Raw genomic sequence first — 25,172 nt, 5'->3', positions numbered from 1 at the left:
CAGATCCTAGATTCAGCTATAGGAGACAAAAAACCTGGTTTAGTTTATGGACAATAGTAAATCATTCTTCGCCTTACTTCTGATTGGCTTTAACTTGGTGGATTTCTTCTGTATTATATAGCATTTTCTGTAGCTATGCTAAAGCATGCCTCAGTACTTAGCTCTTGCTGAACTCCTCATGGAAATAAAATTGTAGATTAGGCTGATGATTTGATTTTTTTGATACTGGGAATCGAACTCAGGACCTTATGCTTGCTAGGCAGGAGCTTGTGCTGCTGAGCTATAGCCCCAGCCCTAGGCTGATGATTTGAGATACCTGAGTCACAGGATTTTTGTTCTCCTCCATCTTACCCAGCAGCAAGTGCGGCTGAAGTTTTGACATAATTACATTGATCTCGACTAGAAATACAGATCTAACCCTCAGAATGTCTTAAAGGCTAAACAAGGAAGCAGGGACAAGCCATTGGGAAGGGGCTGAGCACAGGACAGACTGGTCCTCAGTCTAAGAGGTCAGCTGATGGCTACATAGCCATGTGTGATCTAGCCCCTTCTGTCTCTCCAAGTCTATTTGATGCTGTCCCCCTACATTCTTCACGCTCTAGGCCCCTCAAACTTCTGCATGCATCTCAAGCCCCTCTCAGCCCTGCCTGATCAGGACTCTCCCTAAGTATATGGGATCTCCATGTATTCATTTTATCACATCGAACTGTGCAGCCTTCTTTTGAAATATACCACAATTTGTGTTCATGATTTATTTACGTGATGATTAGTTTAGGATTTTTTTTCTCTGCCAGACTACAATCTCCTTAGGAGTATTTCTCTTTTTTGTTTGTTTATCCTTACACTTCCAGTGGAAGAGCCACCAAAGTGGAAAGACTAGACTACGTAAAACTGGTTGCCTGCAGACCTACAATGTATGAGACACTGAGCTAGTTATTCATGGAATTAAAAGCAATAATGGTCTCCAGCTAACTCGGAGGCTCCTTTCCAACTGTCCTTCTCTGCTAGTGATACCTCTGGTCAGTGTCCTCAATTCCTGCAGGGAATGCAATATGACACTCACTTTTACAGACCAGAAAACTGATAATGATGAGTAACTACGGAATCCAACTCTTTCTATTTTAAGTAGCCCTCTGACGTCTCTAGGCCATCCTTGAGCACAGATATGTACTTTTAAGAAGTGATAGGGCCTAATTCATGAAGAAGCAGCAGCTGTGGATGTTCAAATCCTGTCTTGAGATTCAGATACAATGACAGCCAGCAAGGAAGGGGACACTCCTTCCATAATGGGATCCTCTTCTTTGCCACAAAGGGAGGCTTCCCTATGCATCACTGACCCCGGCCTGGCCCTTGCAGAATACATTCAGTAGTATAGGAGGTGTGATCCAAATATGGAGTGAGTGTTTGAATTTAAAAAAAAAAAAAAGCCAAAAAGGCCACCTTGCTATGACTCCCCCTCAAAATCCTTGTCCTCACTTTAAACACACTCCTCCCGTTGCCCTTGTCATTTTAGGAAGCAATTTGGAAATCCTCTTCCATGACTGTTTTTAGTGCCACTGTCCTGGCTGCCTTGATGTCCTGAATGGATTAAAAATGTTTACCTTTTATGGCCATTTTAACATTGGGAAAGATCCAGAAGTTGCATGATCCAGTGAATTAGGTAGAGGTGGGTACATTGTAATGATTTTATTTGACAGAAACTGTCATAAGTAATTGGTCACCTAGGGGTCAACAACACATATGATACAATGCCTAAATTTAAAGAAAATGTATCGTAGTAAAAGACACACTACTTTAAATCTCTCTTACTCAAAATTCTCCCCCTCACATCTAACACAGTTAGCTCATAATTCTGAGCAATGTGTCTTTTACTGTAATAACTTTTTCTTTAATTTAAGCATTCACTGGATCTTTCAGTCACCCCCACTAAGTGCCATTTTCTTCAGCAAAAGAATGGAGAAGGTGAGTTATAAAAAAAAAAAAAACCCAAATAGCAAAATGAAGGGAGCTTTGGCAAAGAGGAAACCAGGCGACAAAAACCATCATTGGAAGTGCTTTTGTAAGAGCCCAAGTTAGCAATTATTAAGGCCTACGAAAGAGAAGTGGAGAGGTGCAGAAAGATGTGGAACATAAGAAGAAGCGTATGTATTTGCTTTAAAAGGATTTGATGGCATCTCTGCTGCTGTAAGTGTTGGGAATTGTAAGCGTGAACAACACAGAGGAGGGTTCTTGCTTTCAAGGAACTTGCACTCGAGTGCATAAAGAGAGGCAGGAAGTAAATATTTAAAAAGATGATTTCAGGGCTAAGAGTGGAGCAAGGGCTTGCCTAGCATGTGGGAGGCGCTGGCTTCGATCTCCAGCACCAAATGAATGAACAAACTATTATAATGCTCTACAGTCATTATAATGCTTTGAATATGTTTTATCCAAAATTTAGATGTTGCTAACATAATGGTGTCTTGAAGAGATAGCTGGGCCATGAGGGTTCTTCCCTCATTAAGGGGACTGAAATCCTCCTAATAGGTGCTCAGGGAGGGTAGGGCCAGCCTGACCTTCTGCCTTCTGCCCCGGAAGGCACTGCATTTCTCTGCTCCCAATGACACCATAACAAGACCCCCTCAGAAGCAAAGAGGAGCCCACATGAGACAGACAGCGGAGCCTGCAGGCCCCAGATCTTGGACTGAACCTCCAGAATGATCAGAGAATAAATTTCTTTTCTTTACAAATTACCCGTCTTTGTATTTTGTTATAACAGCACAAACAGACTCTTGCATGATAGATGGGGGGCAGAGCAGGAAGACCTGAGCAAGAGGATTGTGGGGAAAATAAAGTAAGAATACAAAGTCCAAGATCCCTGGCCAAAGATCAGTCTAGACAAATGTGAGAGAAAGAATAGAAATATAGTTGGAGTGGGGGTTAGAAGGGATAGAGGGAGACGAGAATGCGAAAAGATAAACATCAGATAAAGCAAGCCCTCGATCCCACAATGGTTAGAGGACAGGTTGAGATATAAATGAAAATCCAGTGCTGGCTGCTGAGTGGGACAAACAGCAGAGCAGTCTCAGTGAGAACAGGGGGGGTCAAACGATGGTACTTGGAGCAGGGAGCAGTACGCTGTGAGGACCGACTACACAGGTGGGAAAGGGCCAAATCAAAGGTCCCCCTTGCACCCCGAATTCAAGTTCCGCAGGACAGTGATGTAGAAAGGCACCCCGAGACCCGCATGCGAGAAGACAGAACATGAATTACATTTTGTTCCAGCTAAGTGTAAGGAGCGACAGCCGAGCTGATGCAAGAGGCCCAGCAGGCGGATTTAACTACAAGTCTAAATGCCGAAAGACAGAAACTTGTGAATCATTAATCCTCATTGCAAACTGGAGCTTTCTGAGATGGAAACATGAAGATAACCAGGAACTGAGCTGGATGGAGTGACGTCAGTTAAAACACAGCAGACAGACTCAACAGGAAGAGTAATAAGTGAGGGAAATGAGGAGGGAGAGAAGCAGGAGTGACAGGTGACAGAGTAAAGTAAATGTGGAAAAAGTTTTTCCACTGGTAAGGTTAATTTAGAGACAGACAAACCATTCTTTCAGTGGGGTAAAAATCCAAAGACAGCTCAGGGTAGTGCATTAGATCTCTTCTTTTAGATTTGACGCTCTTGGCTGATGGCAATAGATGAAACCATGAACACACCCACATGATCTCTTAGGGTATGGAGTACAGATTTCCTGTGAGTATGTCTTGGTTTCTTATTCAAGAAAGTACATAGGAAAGAACTTCGGTATAAGCAACATTATTGTACAAATGACTCTGTGTTTTTCCAATGTATTTCTTAAAAAAAACTGAATAATTCCTCAAGGGAAGTGAATTTCTTTTTATAACAGATAGATAGGCTAAGTAACTTACAATTGATCATGACAAAGTGTCACAACACTATGAGTTAAAATATTTTATCCAGAATATCTAAGCATGCAGCACATCCACGGGCTACTGGCAATTTGAAGCTATCAAGAATTCAGAAGGGCAGGAGGTTATCATACAGGATTAGCCAAGAGCCTTCAGGGCAAAGATGGCTTTACCACTGTGATCTGCAGACCTAGAAGAGTGTGCAAGCAGATTGTTGGAATGAGTGTCTCTTAATATGCACTAGTTGAGGGGGAAATAACCCTTTATAACTTTCTTCTTCTTTTTGTCAAAACTTCACAGAAGCCCTGCGTTGTTTTGAAAACTCTATAAGAACCCCGCTCCAGGGATTACAGGCTATCTTTCAACACTCATCTCCTTGCTCTGCTATGGTATGAGTCAGTTTGACCTATGGAGTATCAGAATAGCTCTCAGAAAATGTTACCAGGCTCCCTAACCTGAGTTTAGGAACAGGGACTCTGTAAGAGGTAGCAGGGTTAGTCAGCTTGAAGATGTACTCGACAGGCAAGAGCTCAGTGACAGAAGAAGCCATCCAATGTTCAGTGCTTTGGAGCATGAGCTTTGTCCTGCTTTTCTAGTATTCATTTAAAAACTAAATGGTAAGGAAGTAGAGATGCAAAAATGATTAAACATACTATAGGGTTATTTTCCCAAAGTCAGCCTGGTACAGCAGTCAGCGTTATAAAAAGGCCATAACTCAGTGTGCCAGAACCGGTTTCAAATCCAGACAGGGGACGCTTCCAAAACAAGGAATGAGGTAAAGACCAGTCTCCAGTGTGGCAGACTTGGTCGGTGCACCTGAGAGCCCCCAGGAGAGGTATAGGCACACATCACAGGCTGCTACAACCCAAAGGCAGCAGCCATAGGTCGCCTAACATATATCTCTTCAGGAGAAAGAAATTCCTTGCTACGGACTGAATTCCCCCTTTCCCAATCTGTGTCTTGAGATGCTAACACCCAGTCCCTTCTTTGGAGATGGGATCATTAAATAGGAAATGACGTTAAAAAGAAGGTGTCAGGGTCGACTGCTCTCTGATCTGATTTCCTTATAAGAAGAGGAATCTAATCTAGAATACACAGAGACACAGGGATGCCTGTATACAGAAACACACCCAGAGAAAGTTGCCAGCTGCAAACAGAAGAAAGAGGAAAAGCAAATCTTCTGATGACTTGATCTTTGACTTGTAGCCTCCCAAACTGAGAAATCAATTCTGTCACTTTAGCCACCTAGCCTGTGCTATTTACTAGTTAGCCCTAGCAAACTAACACATTCTCCAATAATTTTGAAACATACATATTAATGTTATGCAAAACAATGAATTTGATTTTGGCATATCAATACATGTATATAGTGTACTTTGATCATGTTCACGCTTCTATTACCTCCTTTTGTCCTCCTGTTCCCTCCAAAAATAATTTTTAAAAGTTAAAAAATTTGGTAACAAAATCACAATAGAACACCCCTTGTGTATTTTTATAATGTAAATGTTAATGTTTCCTTAACCTATGACAAGTTTTATTGTATTTTTTAACTCAACCCAACTTATTTACTTATATGACTTGGCATTTACTTGTTGATTGATTGCACTATAAATATTTCTAAAACTTCCTTTTCTGCCTCTCTAGGGCCCCTGAAGGCTATGCACTTCCTCTGGAGCTTGACAGTTCCTCCTAGCCAGCAATGATCTTGGAAATTTTGTTCATGGCAAGATTCAGTTATCTTGTGGAGTAAAATGTGGTCTCATCCATCGACCAATTAAGGAAGTTATTTAGCATTGAATTTCTTGCTCTCATACTCTAATAAGGGCAGAGTTTAAACACTATTTAGAAAGAGATCTGGTTATGCAAAACTGCCCTCCACGGAGAGAGAACAGGGAAACTTCACAGGTCCATAAGCACTGGAAACAGAAGCTGTGGATGACTTCTTGGGATTGCCAGCTGAGAGATTAAATGCTCCTCCTCTATCCGTGCTCTGCACTGACATATCCCCTGCTCTTCTTTTCTATTAGCAAATGAAGAAAAATAAGAGCTTAGACTTCTCAGGTGGGGCCATGAAAAACCATCTCTTGGCAGGAGAGATTCAAATGCCCATCTGTATTGGCATCAGCCAGCTGTGGTCCAGAGACTTTGGGTTTATCCTCCTCCAGAAGCTCATCTTGTGGGACAATAAGAGGAGCTGCATCTCCTATCACTATGAGTAAGGTGCTGTGCAAGTGTCTCCAAGCTAACTTAACCCCCACATCAGCTATACCAGAGATACTATTACCTCAAAATACAGAAGAGAGGATTGAAGGACATAGAGCTAACCTGTCTAGGGTCACAGCACTATGTCCTGAAGCTCAAGATTTTGTCCACTGAGCAAGCATTCTAAATCACCATTCCCTCCTGCTTCTCCTATCTTCCCTATAACCACTTAAGAAAATTATTGACCATTATGGTTACATAATATTCTGTGAGCACAGATCTCCCTGCGTCAGATTGTCTCTGCAGTGCTATTGCTGTATTAAATTCCAACTCAGAAAGGCCCCTGCTAGACCTTATTAACTTAAGAAAATGAGATGGCCTAAGGAGCTGAAGCTTATCATTCATTCTGTGATGTGTTACATTATCATGTTAATAGTTGCTTACACAAATTCGGCCCACTCAACAAAAGGTGAAGAGGGTCTGGCACCGAAGCCATTGGAGAAATAAGACTGCAGCGTCTCTGAGGGTGACCTAAGCTATTGATGGCCAGCATAAGAATGATCCATAGTGCAAACCCTGTGCTTGCTCATCAAGTATCTTAAGAGAGAAGATGTCTAGCTGCACTGAAATCACTACCTCTGCTTTCACCTCAACTGCTCAGCTGCCTAACCGTAATTTTTACTTGGAAGACTGTCCACATTTAGGAAAATACTTGGAAAACTGACCTTTGAGCTTCTTATTTCATCTCAACCATAGGGAAAGAATTTCTCAAACCTGAAGGATGTGTCAAATAAGTAAATGGTTTTCCGATTTCGAGTACTGACCTATTTGAAGGTCACGATCAATTTTTCTTAATGGTAAGGTAAAGAGTAAGGTAAATATCATTTTGTAAAACTGGTTTTCAACTGCATGCTGATACAATTTCTGTGTCTTTGAGTAGGTTACAGCAAAAAAAATATTCAGAAATCACTCTGTGAGACCAATGAAGGAGCTAGAATGGAACAAAAAGACAGGGGAGAAGATCCTAGTCCTTGCATTCAAAAGAGTTTGACCAGGGGATGGCAGTTTCTATGGCTTCTCTCTGTTGGCATTCTCTCCATTTTCTTTCTTCATTCCCTAAGCAGAAACTGTCTCAAGAGCATACTTTTCATTTCATCAAGAGACCTTTCTTCCTCTTTGCACACTCACTGGCCCCAATAGGTATTTGTTTCTTGCTCTCATCTCTTTGCCTCCATGGTGAGTATCTCCATAGGCTGACCCCCCACTCCACAAGCTATTCTTTCTCTGACCAATCCATGTTGCTTATTTCTATAGACTGTTTTTCCTAAAATAGCATTTACAATTAGTAACTCTGTTTACAGGGACTCAAGCCTGGACCCTTCTCCTTGGCTTTCACTCTCCGCACTTCCAGGGCATACCCCCTTTTGCACTCTACTGGGTCCGGCAATGTGCCCTGCTCCTATGACTTCCATGACTGTCCAGTTGGATTACAGAATGTTTCAGTACCTATCTTGCTTTTTGAAATTCTGTCTCAAGTCGTACCACTTCCATGAATTCTTTACCAATTCACTACTGCAGTTAAGAACTTTATACTGCAGAATTCCTAGCAAAGGGACACACTGTACTTAAACCTCTCTTCCTCATTACTGTAATCTGGCTTCATTCACAAACTATAATGTCTTCAGTGACATTGTAAGTAGATTTAGAATAAAGCCAATGTTTTATGTCCAACATTACAATACTAGCAATAAAGACCTTATGGTATACCTACTACGTAGGGGGTAGGTGACATATATTATTAAGCATAGATCATCATGTATTATTTATGAGCCTCAGAATAACCATGAAAAAGACTCAGTCTTCATACAGGTTCTGTATTTTTTTTAATTCATCAGTTGCTAAAATTTATTTGAAATCCTCAAAGCAGAACTCTCACAGTGGCCCACTGTGGGAAGGGCAGAGAGGTGGAAAATCTGAGCTGCTCAGTGACGACACATCCACTCAGCTTTCACACTGGGACACCCTGTCACCTTGTGTCAACCCTCATCCTGCCAACAAGCACCCTTTCCAGGGTTACATGTGGAGAAGGATATTCTATAGTTTCTCTTTCAATGTAGTACTGCAGACCTGACCAAGCCGTATGATTGGCTCCAGAGGAAGTCTAGCAAAATCATTGGTGGAAAGGAAATGATTGTAAAACCTGTGTCCCTGTGGAAAGCCACAGGGTCACCACTAGATGCTTTGCTGAGATATGCCTGAAGGAATGATAACATGATGGCTAACTAAGTCAAAGTCTTATTTCTGTGGTAATTGAGTTGCATTGTTCTTGCTAAACCTGTTGATAACTCCTATTCACCTCCTTTGTTCTTTCTCAATAAAAGGTTATTGAAAATGGTAATGGGACTTCAGTCCAAGAGGCTGCTAGTCCCCTGATCCCAGAAGTTTGCCTCCCTTGTTTTTCTTTTTTCTCTTGCTTTTCTATTCATTCGCAGGTACCTTATTCTCAGGACCTGTTCACCCTGCACAGAAATGGATTATAGACCAACAGTTACACACACTTTGCTCAGGTATGAGGTACAGGGTACTGGTGTTGGCTTTCAATTAGATCTTACTGTAATAATAACAAACTGAATTATGTGTCTTTTATCAGGAACACATATAAGACAAGGTCGTTTTGATCAGTTAGTGAAAATGCTGGGACTAGGTTCTCATAAAAACCTAATCCTGCATTTCTCCTTGGAGGAACAAATCATTATTCATACAGTGTTTATTACAGTTTTACAGAATATAACAACCATGATACACCTGTACTATTATCACTTTACTTCTTTTATGCAGATGAAACGAAAGATGAACTAATATATCTGAAGATGTCAACACATCTACTGGACAAGCTAAAATTTGAATGCACACAGGTCTACTTCAACTGTGTTACGTCCCATCGTTCCTGATGTAGGTGGTACAAACTCAGTCCTTTTGATAGAATGCGACTTCATACGAACTTTTCAGTGGTTTATTTATTTGGTGCTGGGAATTGAACTCATGACCTCATGCTTGCCTGGCAGGCACTGTGCCTCTGAGCTATATCCCTGACCCTCAGAGGTTTTACACAGAAGTAACTAGGTAAGCTACTCTTTCTTTCTCCTTCTGTCTCTGAATTATATGTTCACGGCAGTGTTTTCGTGAAACCATGTGCACTCGTCAAACATCAATTTATTATCTTCATTCATTCAATAATTATTTCAACAGATCTTTGTCCACTATGCTTCATATGTCAAGATAAATGCTATAGACATAGACGTCTCAATAAGCTTACGGTGTACTGTTTAGCACAGACCTGGAAAGAACAGTTCAAATGTTATGTGTGAATACCAGAGGAAGGATGTGTTCAAGGTTTTAAAATCAACTGGGGCAGGAAAATTTCTAGTTCTGCCTAAGATTAAGTGAGACCTTTGAGAAGACATCTTTTAACCAAATCTTGAAAGAACATATGTCAGTTTGGAAAAGGAAAAGATGTATCAAAAAGAGAACTCATATGTGTTCTGGAAAGTATGAGAACATTCAAAGGATTGGAGAAGAATATTCCTAAGAGAAAGAGACTTTTTTGGCCTATTAGTTACAAAAAACAAAAGTATGACACAAAACCTTATCATCCTAACACATACAAACATAATTTTGTCTTCAATTTTAACATCTTATACATTAGAATGGGGCTTTAAAATAAAAGAAAGAATTGTATAACAGCTACCTACAGCAGCTTATCTATTTTCAATGAATGTAAAGTTATAGTGTATATTGTAGGTGGTACTGTGTAAACCTGGATAAAATTCAGGTTCATAGTCATACACAAGGACAGATACTTTCAGGCGAAAAGATTCAGACTAAATGATGAGCTTCGCTTTACCACACCAGGACCTGGTCAGGCAGGGTTCAGCTGGCTGTATTGTATTAAATTCTCCTCTTAGCTGTTCATGGCTTAGAGTGGCTTGTTCACAGTATTGATAATCTCAGAAATTATTTCCTTTGTTATTTCTTTATTGTTCTGTTTCAATTTTGGCATTAAAAATAAGCAGTAGATATCACTTATACCTTGATGGAGTGCAAAAGCTCAATATTTAACAGCTGCCTAGGGGTTAAATGGGTACAGTCAGACAGAGAAATGAATAAAGGAAAGCTATGTTGGGTTGTAGACAGCCCACAAGGCTTGTGAAATAACTGTGCCTACCTTAGTAAAATTTGATACTGACACAGCAAAGTGATGCAAGCATTCAGTCATCCACTTTTCTAAGAAATTAATAGCAAATATAAATTGGAGTTTAATTATTTATACTTTAATGTTTCTAAAGTTCTCCTCATCTTCATTTGAAAAGAACAAGGCATATTTTTCCTAGGATCAAAATATATAGAGATTATATATTTTGCTCCCTTGTCTCTTAGGTGTCCATAGCAGCAAATTATTTGCCATAAATAATAAAAGAGGATATGTATTCCAAGTATAGAAAATACAGGCTTCTCGTGTTATTATAATGTTAATGTTTGGTAAGGTGAATGGTGCGGGGAAATTTTAACTTCATTTTTAATGATTCCTTAAGGTACAAACAGTATTTTCATGTATGAAATCATCAAGCCACATCTGTCAAAGTATACTTTTAGAAAAGGTAAAAAGAAAACTTCATTAAAAATAGATTTGTTTATTAGTTAATACAAAGGAAATAACAATATTATTACTGTGTATGTTTTAAAAATTTAAAGATAAACATATAATTCTGTGTGATTTTTCACTGAAAATATTTAAATTTTTTCATATCCTGGACTCTGATACTTGAACAAGTACAGATGACGTAAAAATGTAAGAATAAAATGTCTTGAATGAAATTTTCAATGGATTGGTTTCCTCCAAAGGCCAAAATAATCCAACACTAGCCTTTGGGAAATACTGATGACAATCCCCACAAGAATCATTTGAACAAAGAAAAAAGGACTTCATGTGTTGGAAAGAACCATGCCACTTCCCATGCTCAAAAGTCCTAAAATTAGCACAAACTCCTAAAGGCTTTCATATTTGTTAAATTTTTTTACAATTTATTTTGTTTAATTTCTGATAGAAATACATGCATATTCATACATTTGTGTGTATATTGTGTTTAATGCATGTTGTAGCTATTTGGTCTCTTTCTTCTTTCTTTCATCTTTCTTTCTTTGTATATATTGGTTTCTTTGTTCTTCTTTCTTTCTTTCCTTCTTTCTTCTTTCTTTCTTTCTTCTTTCTTTCTTTCTTTTTCTTTCTTTTCTTTCCTTCTTTGTACATATTTGCCATACCTAATGATCACATTCATCATGCAGACTTTGTATCTATCTATAATATATCTTGATTATTTTCCCCATGCCCCTCTGCTCCCTATTTACAAAAGCTCTGTTTCCAGTTTTTCCTTCAGTTCTCTTTTTTGTAAAAATCCCTTTCAACTTCCTTTCCTTCTCCCTCTCCCACCTTGGTCCCCTTTTCATTTGATGCAGCTCTTCCTACTTCCCAATATCTATCCTCTATTTTGCTCCTTATTTACACTTTGGATTTCTCACACAAGAGCAAAAGTACAATATTTGAACTTATGTGTCTAATTTATTTCACAGTTTCAAAATACATCCATTTACCAAAAATGTCTCAGGGTTATCCTTCTTTTGGCAGAGTAGTACTCCACTGTATATAAATTCCATGTTTTCTTCATCCATTCGTCTGTTGATGGGCATTTGGGCTGTTTCCATGATTTAGCTATTATAAACTGTGCTGCTATAAACATGGGTATGCATGTATCATGGGAATGTGATGACTTTAACTCTTCCAGAAAGATACCAAGAAGGGGACTAGCTGGGTCAAATGGAATCTCTAGTTTTAGTTTTTCAAGAAATCTCCATAATGATTTCCACAGTGGTTGTACCAGTCTATACTCCCATCAACAATGGAGAAGTATTCCTTTTTTCCTACATTCATGCGCACATTTGTTTTTGTTTGTTTGTTTGTTTGCTTGCTTGTTTGTTTTTCCAGTACTGGGAATCAAACTCAAGACCTTGCGCTTGTCAGGCAGGCCCTGTGCCGCTGAGCTAAATTCCCAGCCCTCATGCCCACATTTGTTCTTGGTTCACTTTTTGATGGTAGCCATTCTTTCTGGAGTGAGATGGAATCTCAGTGTTGTTTTAATTTGAATTTCTCAAATGACCAGTGATGCTGAACATCTTTTTTTCATGTGTTTACTTGCTGTTTGTACTTCTTCAACTGAGAAGTGTCTATTCATTTCAAATGGCCATATTTGAATTGTTTTTTAAGTTGGAGGGGTCTAATATTTTGAGTTCTTTATGTATTCTAGATATTAGTCTTCTGTTAAGGAGTAGCTGGCAAATTTTTTTCCCATTCTATGGACTGTCTCTTCACTCTGGGTGGTTCCCATTGCTATGAAGAAGCTTTTTAATTTGATGTGACTCCATTTGTTGATTCTTTGTGATATTTCCTGCACATTCAGCATTTTGATCATGAAGTCTTTGCCTATACCTATGTCTTCAAGAGTTTCACCTATTCTATCTTCCAGCAGATTGAGGGTTTTGTTTTAATATTTCGATTTCCAATTCCTTTCAATTTTAGTTTAGTGTATGGTATGCAGTGTGGGTCTACATTCAACTTTTGGCATGTGAAAAGTCAGTTTTTCAGCATCATTCATTAAAAAGGCTATCTTTCTTCCAGTGAGGGTGCTTGGTCCCATTGTCAAAGATAAGGTAGCTGAGTATTTTAGAGTTGATTCTGCATCTTCCATTCTATTCCACTTATCTTCAAGTTAATTTTTTTTCTTTTTGCCAATAACATGATTTTTGCTTTTCATTCTCTTTATGTACATATTAAACAAAGCTTTTATTGAATCCATTTTACATAATATGCCCTGCCATACAACCACATTTAGAAAAGAATGTATTATTTTTAGAAAGTTTTACTTAAGCTTTAATTTTTTGTTTATTATTTCCCAGTGAGGGAACACTGGAGGAAAACAACTTAATGGTAACTGCTTTATGATTAGTTTTATCATTAATTCAGCAAATATTTGTTGAACACCTTCCTTAGACAGGATTCTGTGCAAAATCTTATTTGGGGTGTTGGACCGGGGCTCAGTTCAGTCTCCAGATGGACCAGAAAATTTTATTTTATTTTTTTCAAAGATTTTCCCATGAATGCTAACAATAAAAGATAGAATTAAATACTGGGGACAAAGTGTTGTCAGAACTCAAGAGACCCAAAGTCTTAGGAGGTCACCATAGAAGGTTAAGACAGACTGAGCCAACGTGAAAATCTAGGAAGGGCAGTGACTCAGACCCAAGACCATGAGGTGTGTTTAGGAAGCAGGAAGTAGTTAAGTTGACCCAAGTGTACAGTCTCTGAAGAGGGAGGTACTAGCAACCAAGATGAAGATGTTGGCTTGTCATTTAGAGTCCTTGAAGTTCCACTGAAGATTGCTTAGAAAGGAGTGACAATCAGGAATGATAATGTCCAGGAATGTAGTATGTAGCATGGATAAGAATGTAGGTTAACACATAAGGAAGGAGGAAGGATCAAAGTGAAAAGGTCACAATAAAGAATATTATGAGTGTCTTAGTTACTTTTCTCTCGTTGCTGAGACAAAATACCTGATGACCAAAATTAAGGAAGGAAAGGTTTATTTAGCTCACAGTATGTGGAGGTATCAGTCCATACTTGGCTGGTGCCAAGGCAGAGTGGCACATGGCAGAGGGCAACAGTTCATGGTGGCAGAAGACAGCAAAAGTAATCAGCGCAGAAGGGAGGAATGGCAGGGGGCAGCCTCTTTCTCTCCCCTACATACGTACACTATCTGCCCCAGGGTGGGTGTAGCACTCACACCCATAATCTCAGCTTTGGACCAGGGATCAATCATAAACTCTAAAAGCCCACCCCATAATCACATGAGACTTTGGGGGGACATCCAGACACAAACCATAACAATGAGAATATGTGAAGAACAACTAATGCTACAAAGAAAAGTAAGAAATGCCATAAAACTTGAAAGTCAAGATGAGTTCAATTTATACCATATTAAACTTAAAGTTCTGGGCTGGGGATTTAGCTCAGCGGCAAAAAGTGCCTGCCTGGCAAGCGCAAGGTCGTGAGTTCGGTTCCTGGTACCAGAGAAAAACCAAAACCAAAAAAAAAAAACTTAAAGTTCCCAGTTAGAAATGGCCAGAGCCTTCATAAATAGGAAGTTGAAGTTTGTGTAAAGTACAGGCAATGCTGAATGTGGTCATAAGCCAGAGTTTATAATCAGGTACCAAAAGATAATAAATAAAGCAAGTTGTTTATGTATAATAGTGGAGATTAGAATCAAAGGGGCATGAAGTTGTTTGGGATTTCTGAGAAAGAAAGTACATGTATAGATAGAATTGTGATTGTGGTGGTCTCACTCTCAGAATCACTCACTAGGGCTAAGCTAGGATTTTGACGGGCAAAATAAGAACAAATTACAAAACAGGAGGGTTTTCCCGGTGGGAGAAATGACACTCGTGAAGTCAATGTAATAGGAAATGAAGTGGACACCAATGAGCTTAGGGTGTATATATGTAGAGGACCAAAGAGAGAACAATCTGAATATGTTGGAACCTATTCCTGACTATGTCAAAATCACAGCAAATTGACAACCAACAATAACCAAACTGTGCTCATACCAGCTATGTCTATGACTAAGTAATTGTTTGAATTTATTGTTCACTGAATCAGTGTACTTTAATGAGTAGCTCAGTCATCAAAACATGTTTCCCATGTAACCCAGTAATCTCAGTTTCTTGAAATTTAGTGTGTAAAAAGATCTTACAGTCTTATACTCTTGAGAGTTGAAAGTTGTTAAATATAGGATTCTGGCTGATGTTTCAACTCTTAACAGTGTCTTTTATTTCAATTTGTATTTGTATCAAGATATTCAAAGGTTATTTTTTAATGTCAATGCTAGTAGAAATATCTCAAAATTGCAAGTAAAAGCTATATATGGCTTACTTTATCTGTTTTTTAGAATTGTAAAACTGTTTCATTCTTTGTAAGAAATATATTCTTTAAAAAGATCAAATGATGTAAACCTTTCACCTAGCACCTCTCCAATGTTTTTTAAACAAAATTTAAAAAATTTATTTAGTAACACATGCTTGTAATACATAATGTTTAACATTCCTTGTAAGAAATTGGTACATGTACATAATACAACTTAATTTCATTTTCTTTCCATCCCCTTTCCTTCCAATGCATTTTTATAATTACCATTTAAAAAGTGGACACTGGTGATACAGCAAAGACCACAGCACAAATACTTCTCATCGCAGGAACTGTTAGTAGTATATGTATTAATTTAGTCATACGTGTACCTCTTTACAAATTGGGGCATCCATATTATTTAAGAATAACTTCATGATTCCAAAAAGCCTTTTTTCTCTCTTCTTAATTAATTGAAACCAAAACCAAAACCAAAACAAAAGAAAACCAAACTAATACGCCTCTGAATTTCCCAAGTGAAATGCAAACAAAACTCCCAACGGAAGAGTAGGCCCAGAGAGAATAGTCAGTACCTGCACTAGGAGTTTTGCAAAAACCTGTATGTTAATGAACTTTATACTGGGGTAAAGGAAAAAAAAATATGCTAGAAATGGAGAAATCAATTTAGCACCCTTGGTAGGAATATGTTTTAGACTAAAGCACAAAAAGAGCTGATCTGAAAAGAAAGGCAAACTGGAGTTGCATTACATATGCTTTGTTCGCCATTGAACAATGCTTGCTTTAATGACAAAGTCAATGCTAAGACTGGGTGAGTACTTAAAGACTATATTTATGGAAATAAATGATGGTGCTCTGAAAATCTTCCATGAAAAGGAAAAAACAAATTATTTTTATTTCCAGGCAATGGTTCCACAAAATTAAATATGGTTTTCTCTCTCCTAATAGAAAACCCCCAAACAAAAGTTAAACTACATCTGCTTTGCATGTTATAGCTAATGTGCTTCCACTATACTTAATGTACATTTAACAGTCTCTCTGGCAAGATGGTGATATTAAATGTGGGAATAAAATACCTGATACCACCTTGAATTTTCAATGATACCTTTTATCTGAGGGCACAAAGCACTTCACACACACATGCTCTTGCAGTGTCTCCTTGAGGTGTAGTATGTGCATTTTGGGGTTGAGAACACTGAGGTGCAATATGACAGAGGGAATCAGGTCCCTTCCAGAGGTCACATTAGCATAGCCCACTAGGCTCCCTGCCAGCACTGGGTATTTCCCCCTGCCAGCAGCCTCCAAGATGACTGTACTGGCTTCTAGGAACAAAACCTCACTGCATCCCTCCTATTCATCAATCCCTCATGGGATTGTCTCTCACCTGGACGCCGTCAGATGCAGGGATGTAACTTGCCCTTTTAAACGTGTCTGTCACGTTCCTGAGGATTTCCACAGACATTAGAAGATCGCCTGCGTAGAAATTTTTCCTCTGAGTTAAATCCAGCAGTGTCTTGGTTACCTGGGACATTCCATCACCTGCCAGCATGCGCTGCCCCTTAGCAAGGTGCTCTTTAATCTGTAATGGTCAAAAGAACAGAACCAACATCAGAATCTTCATTACTTCTCTGAGTATCTTCATTGAACAACTGCATATCAAATTCCTCAGTCAGCTTTATGCTAGCATGTAATCACTGGAAGAATTCTAAATCCATAAATTGCATGCATCCTACATTCTGATGGATCCACACTCAATATGCTAAAACAAATAAATGCATACATATTTTTCAGACCTTAGGACTTGCCATTTCTAGTTGGAACACACAATTAACTGCATTGAGGAAAAGTGTGAATAAACTTAGGTTTTTATTTGGGTTAAAAATTTAAAAGATACTTTTGCATGTGGTAAATACAGAAGACTGTTTGAAAAGGTACAGCCAGAGACTGGAGATTTATAGTGAAACTAGCTTAAAAACACAAAATAGTCAAGAACGAACACATCAGAAAAATATTGAAAGAGAAAGGTTAAAGTGTAATAGCTGTGATTCTTAATTGCTCATTAAGAAAAGTTAGAAAAGTCCTTTAAAGTATAGCAACAGATCTTCACTAACAAAAAGGCTGGAATTTTCTTAAATGTGTTACTTTGGCATTTTGTTTACTTTTCTTGTTTATCTTTATATTAGCAAGTTTGTTAACTCCATTGTATTTCCATAAAATGAACATTTTAGAGACATACGTTTTTTTCTATTTTGTTATGCTAAAAAACATAATATGTAGAGACAGTTCATGTTTTCCCTTGTTCTTTAATCTCCGTCTCCCTCAGTTACAGGTATCAACCACAGGCAAAGCCCACGTGAGTTGCATGACTTCCATGATTTCATCTGTACCTGTCTCTTTGGTCCCAGTGTCAACTGACTTGGAGTGACAGCAACTTCCACTGTTCGCCAGAGGCACCACACGCACCCAGGAGATGGACGCTGCCCTTAGAGCAGACGGCAGGTGGATGGACATCTACCGTGCTCCAACCACTTACCACCATGACATGTACGAGCAGCCGGATCGCTGGCTCTGCTTCTGAAGTGATAAATACTGGCAACGTTTTGTCCAGGTCACCTGTTCCCTACCCTCATGTTTTGGCACTGGTTATGACACTCTTCCATTAAGATTTAGTGCTCACTCTTCCAAATGTCTAAGAAGTTAGTAAATGCCTTCTTGGTTCTCTCTTAGCTCCTACCTCCCTCATTTTCACCACAGTGAATAATCATTAGATGATGGATCTTTCTTCCAGTAGTCTTCTGCACCTGAGGACAAGCTTCCTGTCTATTCATAGCCTTATAGTGTGGCACAGTAAAAAGCTGTTAGAAGGACCTCAGTTGTCACTCTGAACTATATCTTTGAGCGTTAGAGCTAGGGGTGCCTATGTTAGCATTTCAGCTTCACCGCTAATTTAAGTAATTGATGCAAGGTAGACTCAGTTAACACTGTCTCCTCTAAGATTTGAAAATACACCTATGGGGTAAAACATTTAAAAAATTATATCCTTAATTCAAATGAACCCACACAAGCTTGAGATAAGTAGCAGAAGTGTGACACATGGGAACACTTTTTGCCTCACCATGGACTGTGTGTGTTGTACGATCCAGTTCCTGAAGACATCTAACACCTTCCCCTCGAGCACTGGACTCTGCTCACCCAGGTCCTTCAGCTTTTCCTCAGTGACAAAAAATATCTGCCTATCTCAGGGCCTTTGCACTTGTTTTCCCTTTGCCTGGAATACTATTCCTAGGAATAACCTCTTTTTTTTTGTTTTGTGTTTTTCTTCTGGTACCCGGAATCAAACTCACGACCTTGAGCTTGCCAGGCAGGCACTGTGCCACTGAGCTAAATCCCCAGCCCCTTGGAATACTATTCCTGTAGAGCCCTCTGCCTTTGTCACTTTCTCTGACTCCCTATCCAAAGGGCTAGCTTTGCGAAGCTCACCCATCTCATCCCACTTCTTTATGCCCACTTTACCTGGCACATTGTGTCTATTTTTTCCCTGTTTATTCCCGGCACTGGGAGGGCCTAAGTATACTGAAGTAGTAAATTGGACAAACGAATGCACAAGTCTGTTGCCTTCTGCGCTCACATTATTGGGTCATAGCATTAAGCTGGCACACTTGAAAACTGTCCTCTCTCCCTCTTGGACAGTGAAACAAACACTGATATCACCAGCACGCAGCAAACAAATCACCTGATTTAAAGAGATAAGACAGCTTTCAGCTGAAACATGCACTGCTCAGTGCGTGGAGCAGGGAAAGGGTGGGAAGAGAAAGTTCTAAAGAGAGAAGTTAACGGGGTTGAGCCTAAGGAGTGTCACAAATCCAGGCCTTAGTTTTGTGTTGGTCGCTGTGATTCTCAAAGCAATGGAGGACTTAACTGCTCCCCATCAGGAAGAGAATGCAGAAATAGCAGCCAGGGTAAATAAAGTCTGACTGCATAAATTAGCCTGTATCTTTTATTCTGGAAACAGATTCCTAAGCCTGTGAGGGGTCCAACCTGTACAGATCTTCTGTATACTTCCTCACACACAAAAGCATCACATCACTGACTTGAATTTTGAGGAAGAAAACATTTGGACATGTTTTCTGTTTGCAATAAAAACAGTTACAGAAGGCACTGGATAGCTCAACTAATCGCAGAGATAGGATCATCAGGCTTTCTCATCTGGGTCATCACCAAATCTGGTCTGAGTCAGTAATAACTTCCCAGCACCGCCATCTGACAGCTGCTTAGCAGACTTCTGTGGAATGAGCTGTTCTCAGTCCAGCCCTCAGCAAACAGGTGCACAGATCCCAGCACCAGCTCCCACAATGGGCGCTAATTAGCATCCTTGCTGGCACTGTTCGTGGAAAGCCCTGAGGACAAATACATTGCAATATTGTTACACACCAGTACAAGCCATGCCTGGAATTTATTCTGGGATAAAGGATGTTTCAATAAGATTAATTTCTGTCTAGAATATATTTGGCTTCCAGTGTCTTGATCGTCCTTCTATGGTACAAGCACAGCATCCTTACCTCACGCCCACTCTACTCACTTTCCCTAAAATGGTACCTTGCAGTGTAGTTGCTAGATTGTACCTTTTCTTTTCTGGAATATGAGAAGTTGAGTACAAATGGGTTTGCTCGCCTTCCCCTTTCTCAATTTTAACCTGTCCACTACTTGTGTTCTTCCCTGTCTTCCTTTGTCTTTGTCTTCCTATTTTCACTCTGTAACTATTCATACAAGTGTTTTAAATTCCACATGATCCTTTTGCTACTTATTTCTCTTTAATATATGTCTGATGTTGTATAAACTATTTAAATACCAATTTCTCATTGCTACTTCCTTTCATCTTCTGTCCTTTCACCAGTTCTCTTCAAAATCAAAATCATATGTTTTAAATCTAGTTGAAGCACACACCTTTTAAAAGTACAAATAGAACTTTCCAACTAGCTATTTATGAATTCCTTCTGGAAATCTTCTTCTATGCTAAGTTTAAGAAGCAGCTAGTTATAAAACCTCAACTTAAATTGTGATATTAATTTCAGCAGTAGTATTTTTCTCTTATAGACATTCTAATTAATCTTTTTCATATTCTTCCATTACTTAACTATACTTTCTGTTCTTCCTTTTATTTCTTAATTATTTTCAAAAAAATACATCTTTCACATTTTCTATTACATACTTTTTGCATTGCTAATTCTTCAAATTCTTGCATTTGCTGATTCTCCTTCACGGCATTTTGTCTAGTGATATTTGTTATAACACATGTAGTGCAATGCACTTACCCTGGGGGAGCCCTGAGTCCTAGGTTTGTGAAATAGTTGTTAGAGGAGTCTGAGGTGCAGTTCTGTGGTAGTACAGCCCTCGACAGTTCAATAGTCTTGTTTCAATTTATGCGGATTTTCATGTTAATTCCATCAGTTCATGGTTTGGATGAGAATTTCTAGCTTCTGAAAAGTGATTTCTTTCCTCTTTCTCAGTGAAGTATATACACAAACTGTAACTTTCGCACACTTATTCTAGTCCTGAGAGCATACAGTGTTTCTCTGATCCCTGAGGCCAGCAGCAAGACAGCGCAGGGTCCCTGCAGAGGGCTTGTTAGTGGCTCACTGTGTGTGGGGAGGCGCTGTCAGTACCCCGACGAGGGCTTTTGAATCTTACCCTCTAGCACCTAGGGATAATGGGTGTTCTGGAACTCTCCCAGCTTTTCCAGAAAGCTCTGGCTTCCCCCACAACCCCATGCATGGTACCTAAGGATTTCTCTTTCTTTTGAGCTCAGCCATAATTCAATATCTGAAAACATGTTTGCTGTAATCAGACCCAACTTAATATGATCTATGAAAGTAAGGTTGGTCCACCCCCTTGATCTATGACTGCTGCAGATATCCTAACACCAAGTAGTTCAACCTACACACCACATCCCAGAGAAATCCCATGGGCCTTGCTTTTGCTTCCTGTCTCATTCTCACAGTTTTAAATGGTGTGCACACATCCTCTTGTTCAATTGTTGTCTTTCCTTTCTCCTTCATGAATTATGCTCAGATAATCACAATCATGATATGATCTCTATTTCCAAACCTCATAGAAATAGTCTTGCTGTGTCTTATATTATTTTAGTACAGTACTTGCATTCTTATCTTATCCAGTCTACCAGGACCATACACTCCTAAAGCGCTCATAGTTACATATTGTTCTTGAGTTCCCCTGCAATCTCTAACACCTTATCTTCCACACAAAGATACGTGCTCAAAGCGCTTGCTAAATTGAACTTAAATGAAAGAAATTCTTCCTTTTGCTTTCTGCAATCATCCCATTCCACTATGGATAAGGTGAAAGCAATTCATGACCATTCAAAATAAAGAAATATGTAATTAGAGAACTTTTCCATGACAAAAAGTTGGCTCTTAGAGGACATACAATTAATATGAATAGGCAAATGATTTTGGAAATTGTAAACAACTACAATTATAGTTGTATAATTTCTACCTTTAGAAAATCATAACAAAGTACTACATCATTTATTCAGTATCTACTGTATAAAGCAGTAGACAACATATTTCACATGAAGCATCTGATCAGAGTTTTAAAATAATCCCACAGGTGTCAAAATGCTCTACATTTCTAGATGAAGGGGCAGAAAATTAGGGTAACTGCATTCCCCAGAACTGGATAGCTTTGCAGCAGTGGTTGAACCAAGATTTGAGCCAAGGCAGTGTGATCCCAGAAGTGTCCATCTGCTTAATTACTACATGCTTAATTTAGATTTTATAGAATTCTTTTGTTAGAATTACTGACATACTTAAATATTTGAAGTCATTCTCAATCATATTTGTTTTAAGGAGGCATAAAATCTTTTTTCACTTGAAGAAAGAATTTAAGAAACAAAATTGAAGTAACATATCAGATTGTTGAGATGCTGTTGCTGCTTTAGGACATAAGTATAAAGATGCCAAAAACCATTTATCAATATCTATAAAGGAAGTGAATGTAGTTTTTTTATTCAAGCAGAGGGGGACATTCCTAATGCTGCATCAGGAATTTGAACTCTCTTGGGTGGAATTTTTAAAATTTTTCTTCATTTACTCACTGAATAATAGTGGATAGGTTTTTAGAGCTTTAACATTTCCTTTAAAATTACAATATTAGTGATTATTCCTACACATACTGCAACACTGTGAGGTCTTTTGCTCCAAAAGACAAGTTTAAAAGTTTCTGTGTCATTCACATTGAATACTGTTGACAAGATCAACAGTGGAGCTGAAGAAAAAGGAAATCTAAAAATAGTTGTTTTTATAGTTGTGGATGAAGCCTCCTTGCTCTTTTTATAGAAAGAAGTGGTAAGGGTCATGGTGTAAAGAGTAGGTGTGCTTCTGAAATAACCCTATTCTTTCCATTTTATGCCTCCCACTGCCAGCCACAGCTGCTTCTATTGTGTGAATACTAAAAAAAGGTTTATCATAGTTGCTCTGAGCAAATGACACGTTTTAAACATCATATATTTATATATCATTTTCAGCAGCAACTCCTCCAGTCCATCTGTAAAGTATATTAAAGGTTCTCACAGTTCTGGTGGCTTCAATTAACAGATAATTATCCATAAAACTTGTTTTCCTAAAGCAATGATCTAAATACATGTTCTTTTTTGTTTGTTTGTTTTTTTCCGGTACCGGGAACCGAACTCATGACCTTGCGCTTGCCAGGCAGGCGCTTTGCCGCTGAGCTAAATCCCCAGCCCCTAAATACATGTTCTTAATTCAGTTCATAATTCTGCCATTTAAGACCAAAGTCAGTCACCTGATGACTGCATCAAATTACTTATATATCCACATGGGGTGACCAGGAAAGACAGAGATTATCTTGTGTAGAAAATAAAACATAGTCTTAGTTCTAGCACATGACTATTTCTTAGTTTTCCTTGTAGTTCATAGAGAGCTTGCATTCATCTTAGAGTTCTGCTAGGGCTGGGAGTTAAATCTGAAAAGGCAATTCTCGTCTGTGGGCACAGAATCAAGTAGATTTAGTACACAATTGTCCTGCATAACTCATTTGGGTGTCAGATACAACCTGGGCTTACATTTTAAAGAGCATTTGGTCAAAACAGTATTGGATATCTATCCCACTCTCTTATTCCAGGAACTACTGAAGTGAGGAAAAAATCATGGCCTGACTTTAATTGCAAATTATTATTATGAGAATAAATTATGTCATGAAAAAACCTGCGTAAAAATCACTGTGAATATATCCACGTAAGACCCGGAAATTCTCAAAATAAGAATGAGAGTATATTTACCTACATAGTAGAAACTTGAAATAGCTTTAATGTGGTAGTTTTTGCCCAAAATTTGGCAAAATACAATTCTAGAACAAAGGATAAATGTAAGTAAGATTATTTTCCTGAACACCAAGCAAACCTAGATGTTCTCAAACATTTTGAGCCAGAGTGTAGAAATTAAGGATTCCATGGTCTTAAAGAAGTGTAACAGTCACAGACTGGAGCCCAAACTTTCAGCTATCTCCCCACTGGGAAGCAGAGCATAAACATCAAGTGTTCCTCTAGTCCTTCTAAATCTGTTTTCTCCACTTGAGTTCCCTGGTTCCAGTAATAATGGCAGCGCACCACTTAGAATAGGATAGGCTGGCTGCGGTAGCAAACAGCTCCAAGAATTTCCGCATCAGGAACAAGAAGGGCTTATTTCTCACATTACATATGGAACCATCACCAGGGAGGTGTTGTTTTTCACCACAGGCAATGTGACCAGGTGGACTCAGCCCGGGATTGTCTCGCACTCAGGGACTGGAGAAGACAGAGGACAAAAGACTGCACCCTGACAACGATCTCCTCAGGCCAGGGGCAGAGATGACCACCAGGCACAATCACCTGACCAGAGCGAGCCACATGCATACACCTGAGATTAAAGGTACGACCATCCCATGTGCCCACGAGAGGAGTATCAAATATCACCTACCATGGCGCGTCCTATTATGGTACACAGCTGATGGAGTAATGGTCATTTTGCTTCCATGCCACTTTGAATCCAACACACTTATCCACCAAAATTTCAACCCTAGATTAAATCTACCATAGTGCAACTCAAACTTGAAGTTGCCTATGAATCAAGAATGGGGTACTTCAAATTAAAGATTCTATGTAAGTGGCTCTGGGGCAGGGACTGGAATTCTACTTTTCTAACAAGCTCTTGGGTCCTTAAAATGCCTTTTGGTCCTCAAAATGCCTTCTTTGGGCTTCAGTCAGGTGGCTCAACATTGCTGGAGAAAAATCACCACTCAGCCAACTGACTGTCCTCTAAATTTGTTATTTAAAATCTCCACTGTTGTCAGGGCAACCTGATAATCCTATTACATTTCTCCAACAAACTTATGCTCAATTTCTTGCAAACTACTGCTCCACATATTTTCATCTCTCTTGGGAAGACAACTATCTCTTCCTAAATTCTCACTTCTACCTCATCATATTTAATGGTGAAAAGGGAATCCATCAAATGAATGGGCCATAACTTCGCCCACTACAGCCTAGTCACCATATTCATCTTCTGCATCTTTTCCCCTCTCATGTAATGGAGAAAGCATCTCTTCTCCTGCCAAATTCAGTTTTTCTTTATTTTATTAAAGATCTTGGCTCCTTTTGCCTCCTTGAATTTTGCCTAATTTTCTTATTTCTTCTCTAAATTTGTATTATTTCTCAATCTATTGTAGCATTTCCTTTAACATGTATGACTGCTGTAATATTCCTCACTTTCAGAAGAACAAAGCAAGACAGAAACCTCTTTGGAACTTAACCATTATTTTAATCACTATCTCATTCTTCTGCTCCCAGTTATCAAATTCAGAAAGAGATGCATGCACATTTCCTCACCTCCTCCCCTATTCTTTTTTCTTCTTTCTTTCTTTCTTTCTTTCTTTCTTTCTTTCTTTCTTTCTTTCTTTCTTTCTTTCTTTTTTCTTTCTATTTCTTTCTTGCTTGCTTGCTTTCATTTTCTTTCTTTCTTTCTCT

At 38.8% G+C, this 25,172-nt stretch overlaps 1 protein-coding gene across 3 annotated transcripts in view; it reads right to left on the bottom strand.

Annotated features, from left to right (window-relative positions):
• Adgrb3 (adhesion G protein-coupled receptor B3) overlaps nucleotides 1-25,172 on the bottom strand; it is a 705,185-nt gene that overhangs the window by 344,185 nt on the left and 335,828 nt on the right. For all 3 annotated transcript variants that reach the window (XM_005404463.2, XM_005404464.2, XM_005404465.2), the window contains one exon: nucleotides 16,518-16,712. In XM_005404463.2, coding sequence (XP_005404520.1) covers nucleotides 16,518-16,712 — 195 coding nt within the window. The remainder of the gene's footprint in view (nucleotides 1-16,517; nucleotides 16,713-25,172) is intronic.

The sequence above is a fragment of the Chinchilla lanigera genome, unplaced genomic scaffold (genome assembly GCF_000276665.1).
Source record: "Chinchilla lanigera isolate Chin_1 unplaced genomic scaffold, ChiLan1.0 scaffold00087, whole genome shotgun sequence".
NCBI classification, from domain to species: Eukaryota; Metazoa; Chordata; class Mammalia; order Rodentia; family Chinchillidae; genus Chinchilla; species Chinchilla lanigera.
This window is presented reverse-complemented; position numbering and strand designations above follow the sequence as displayed.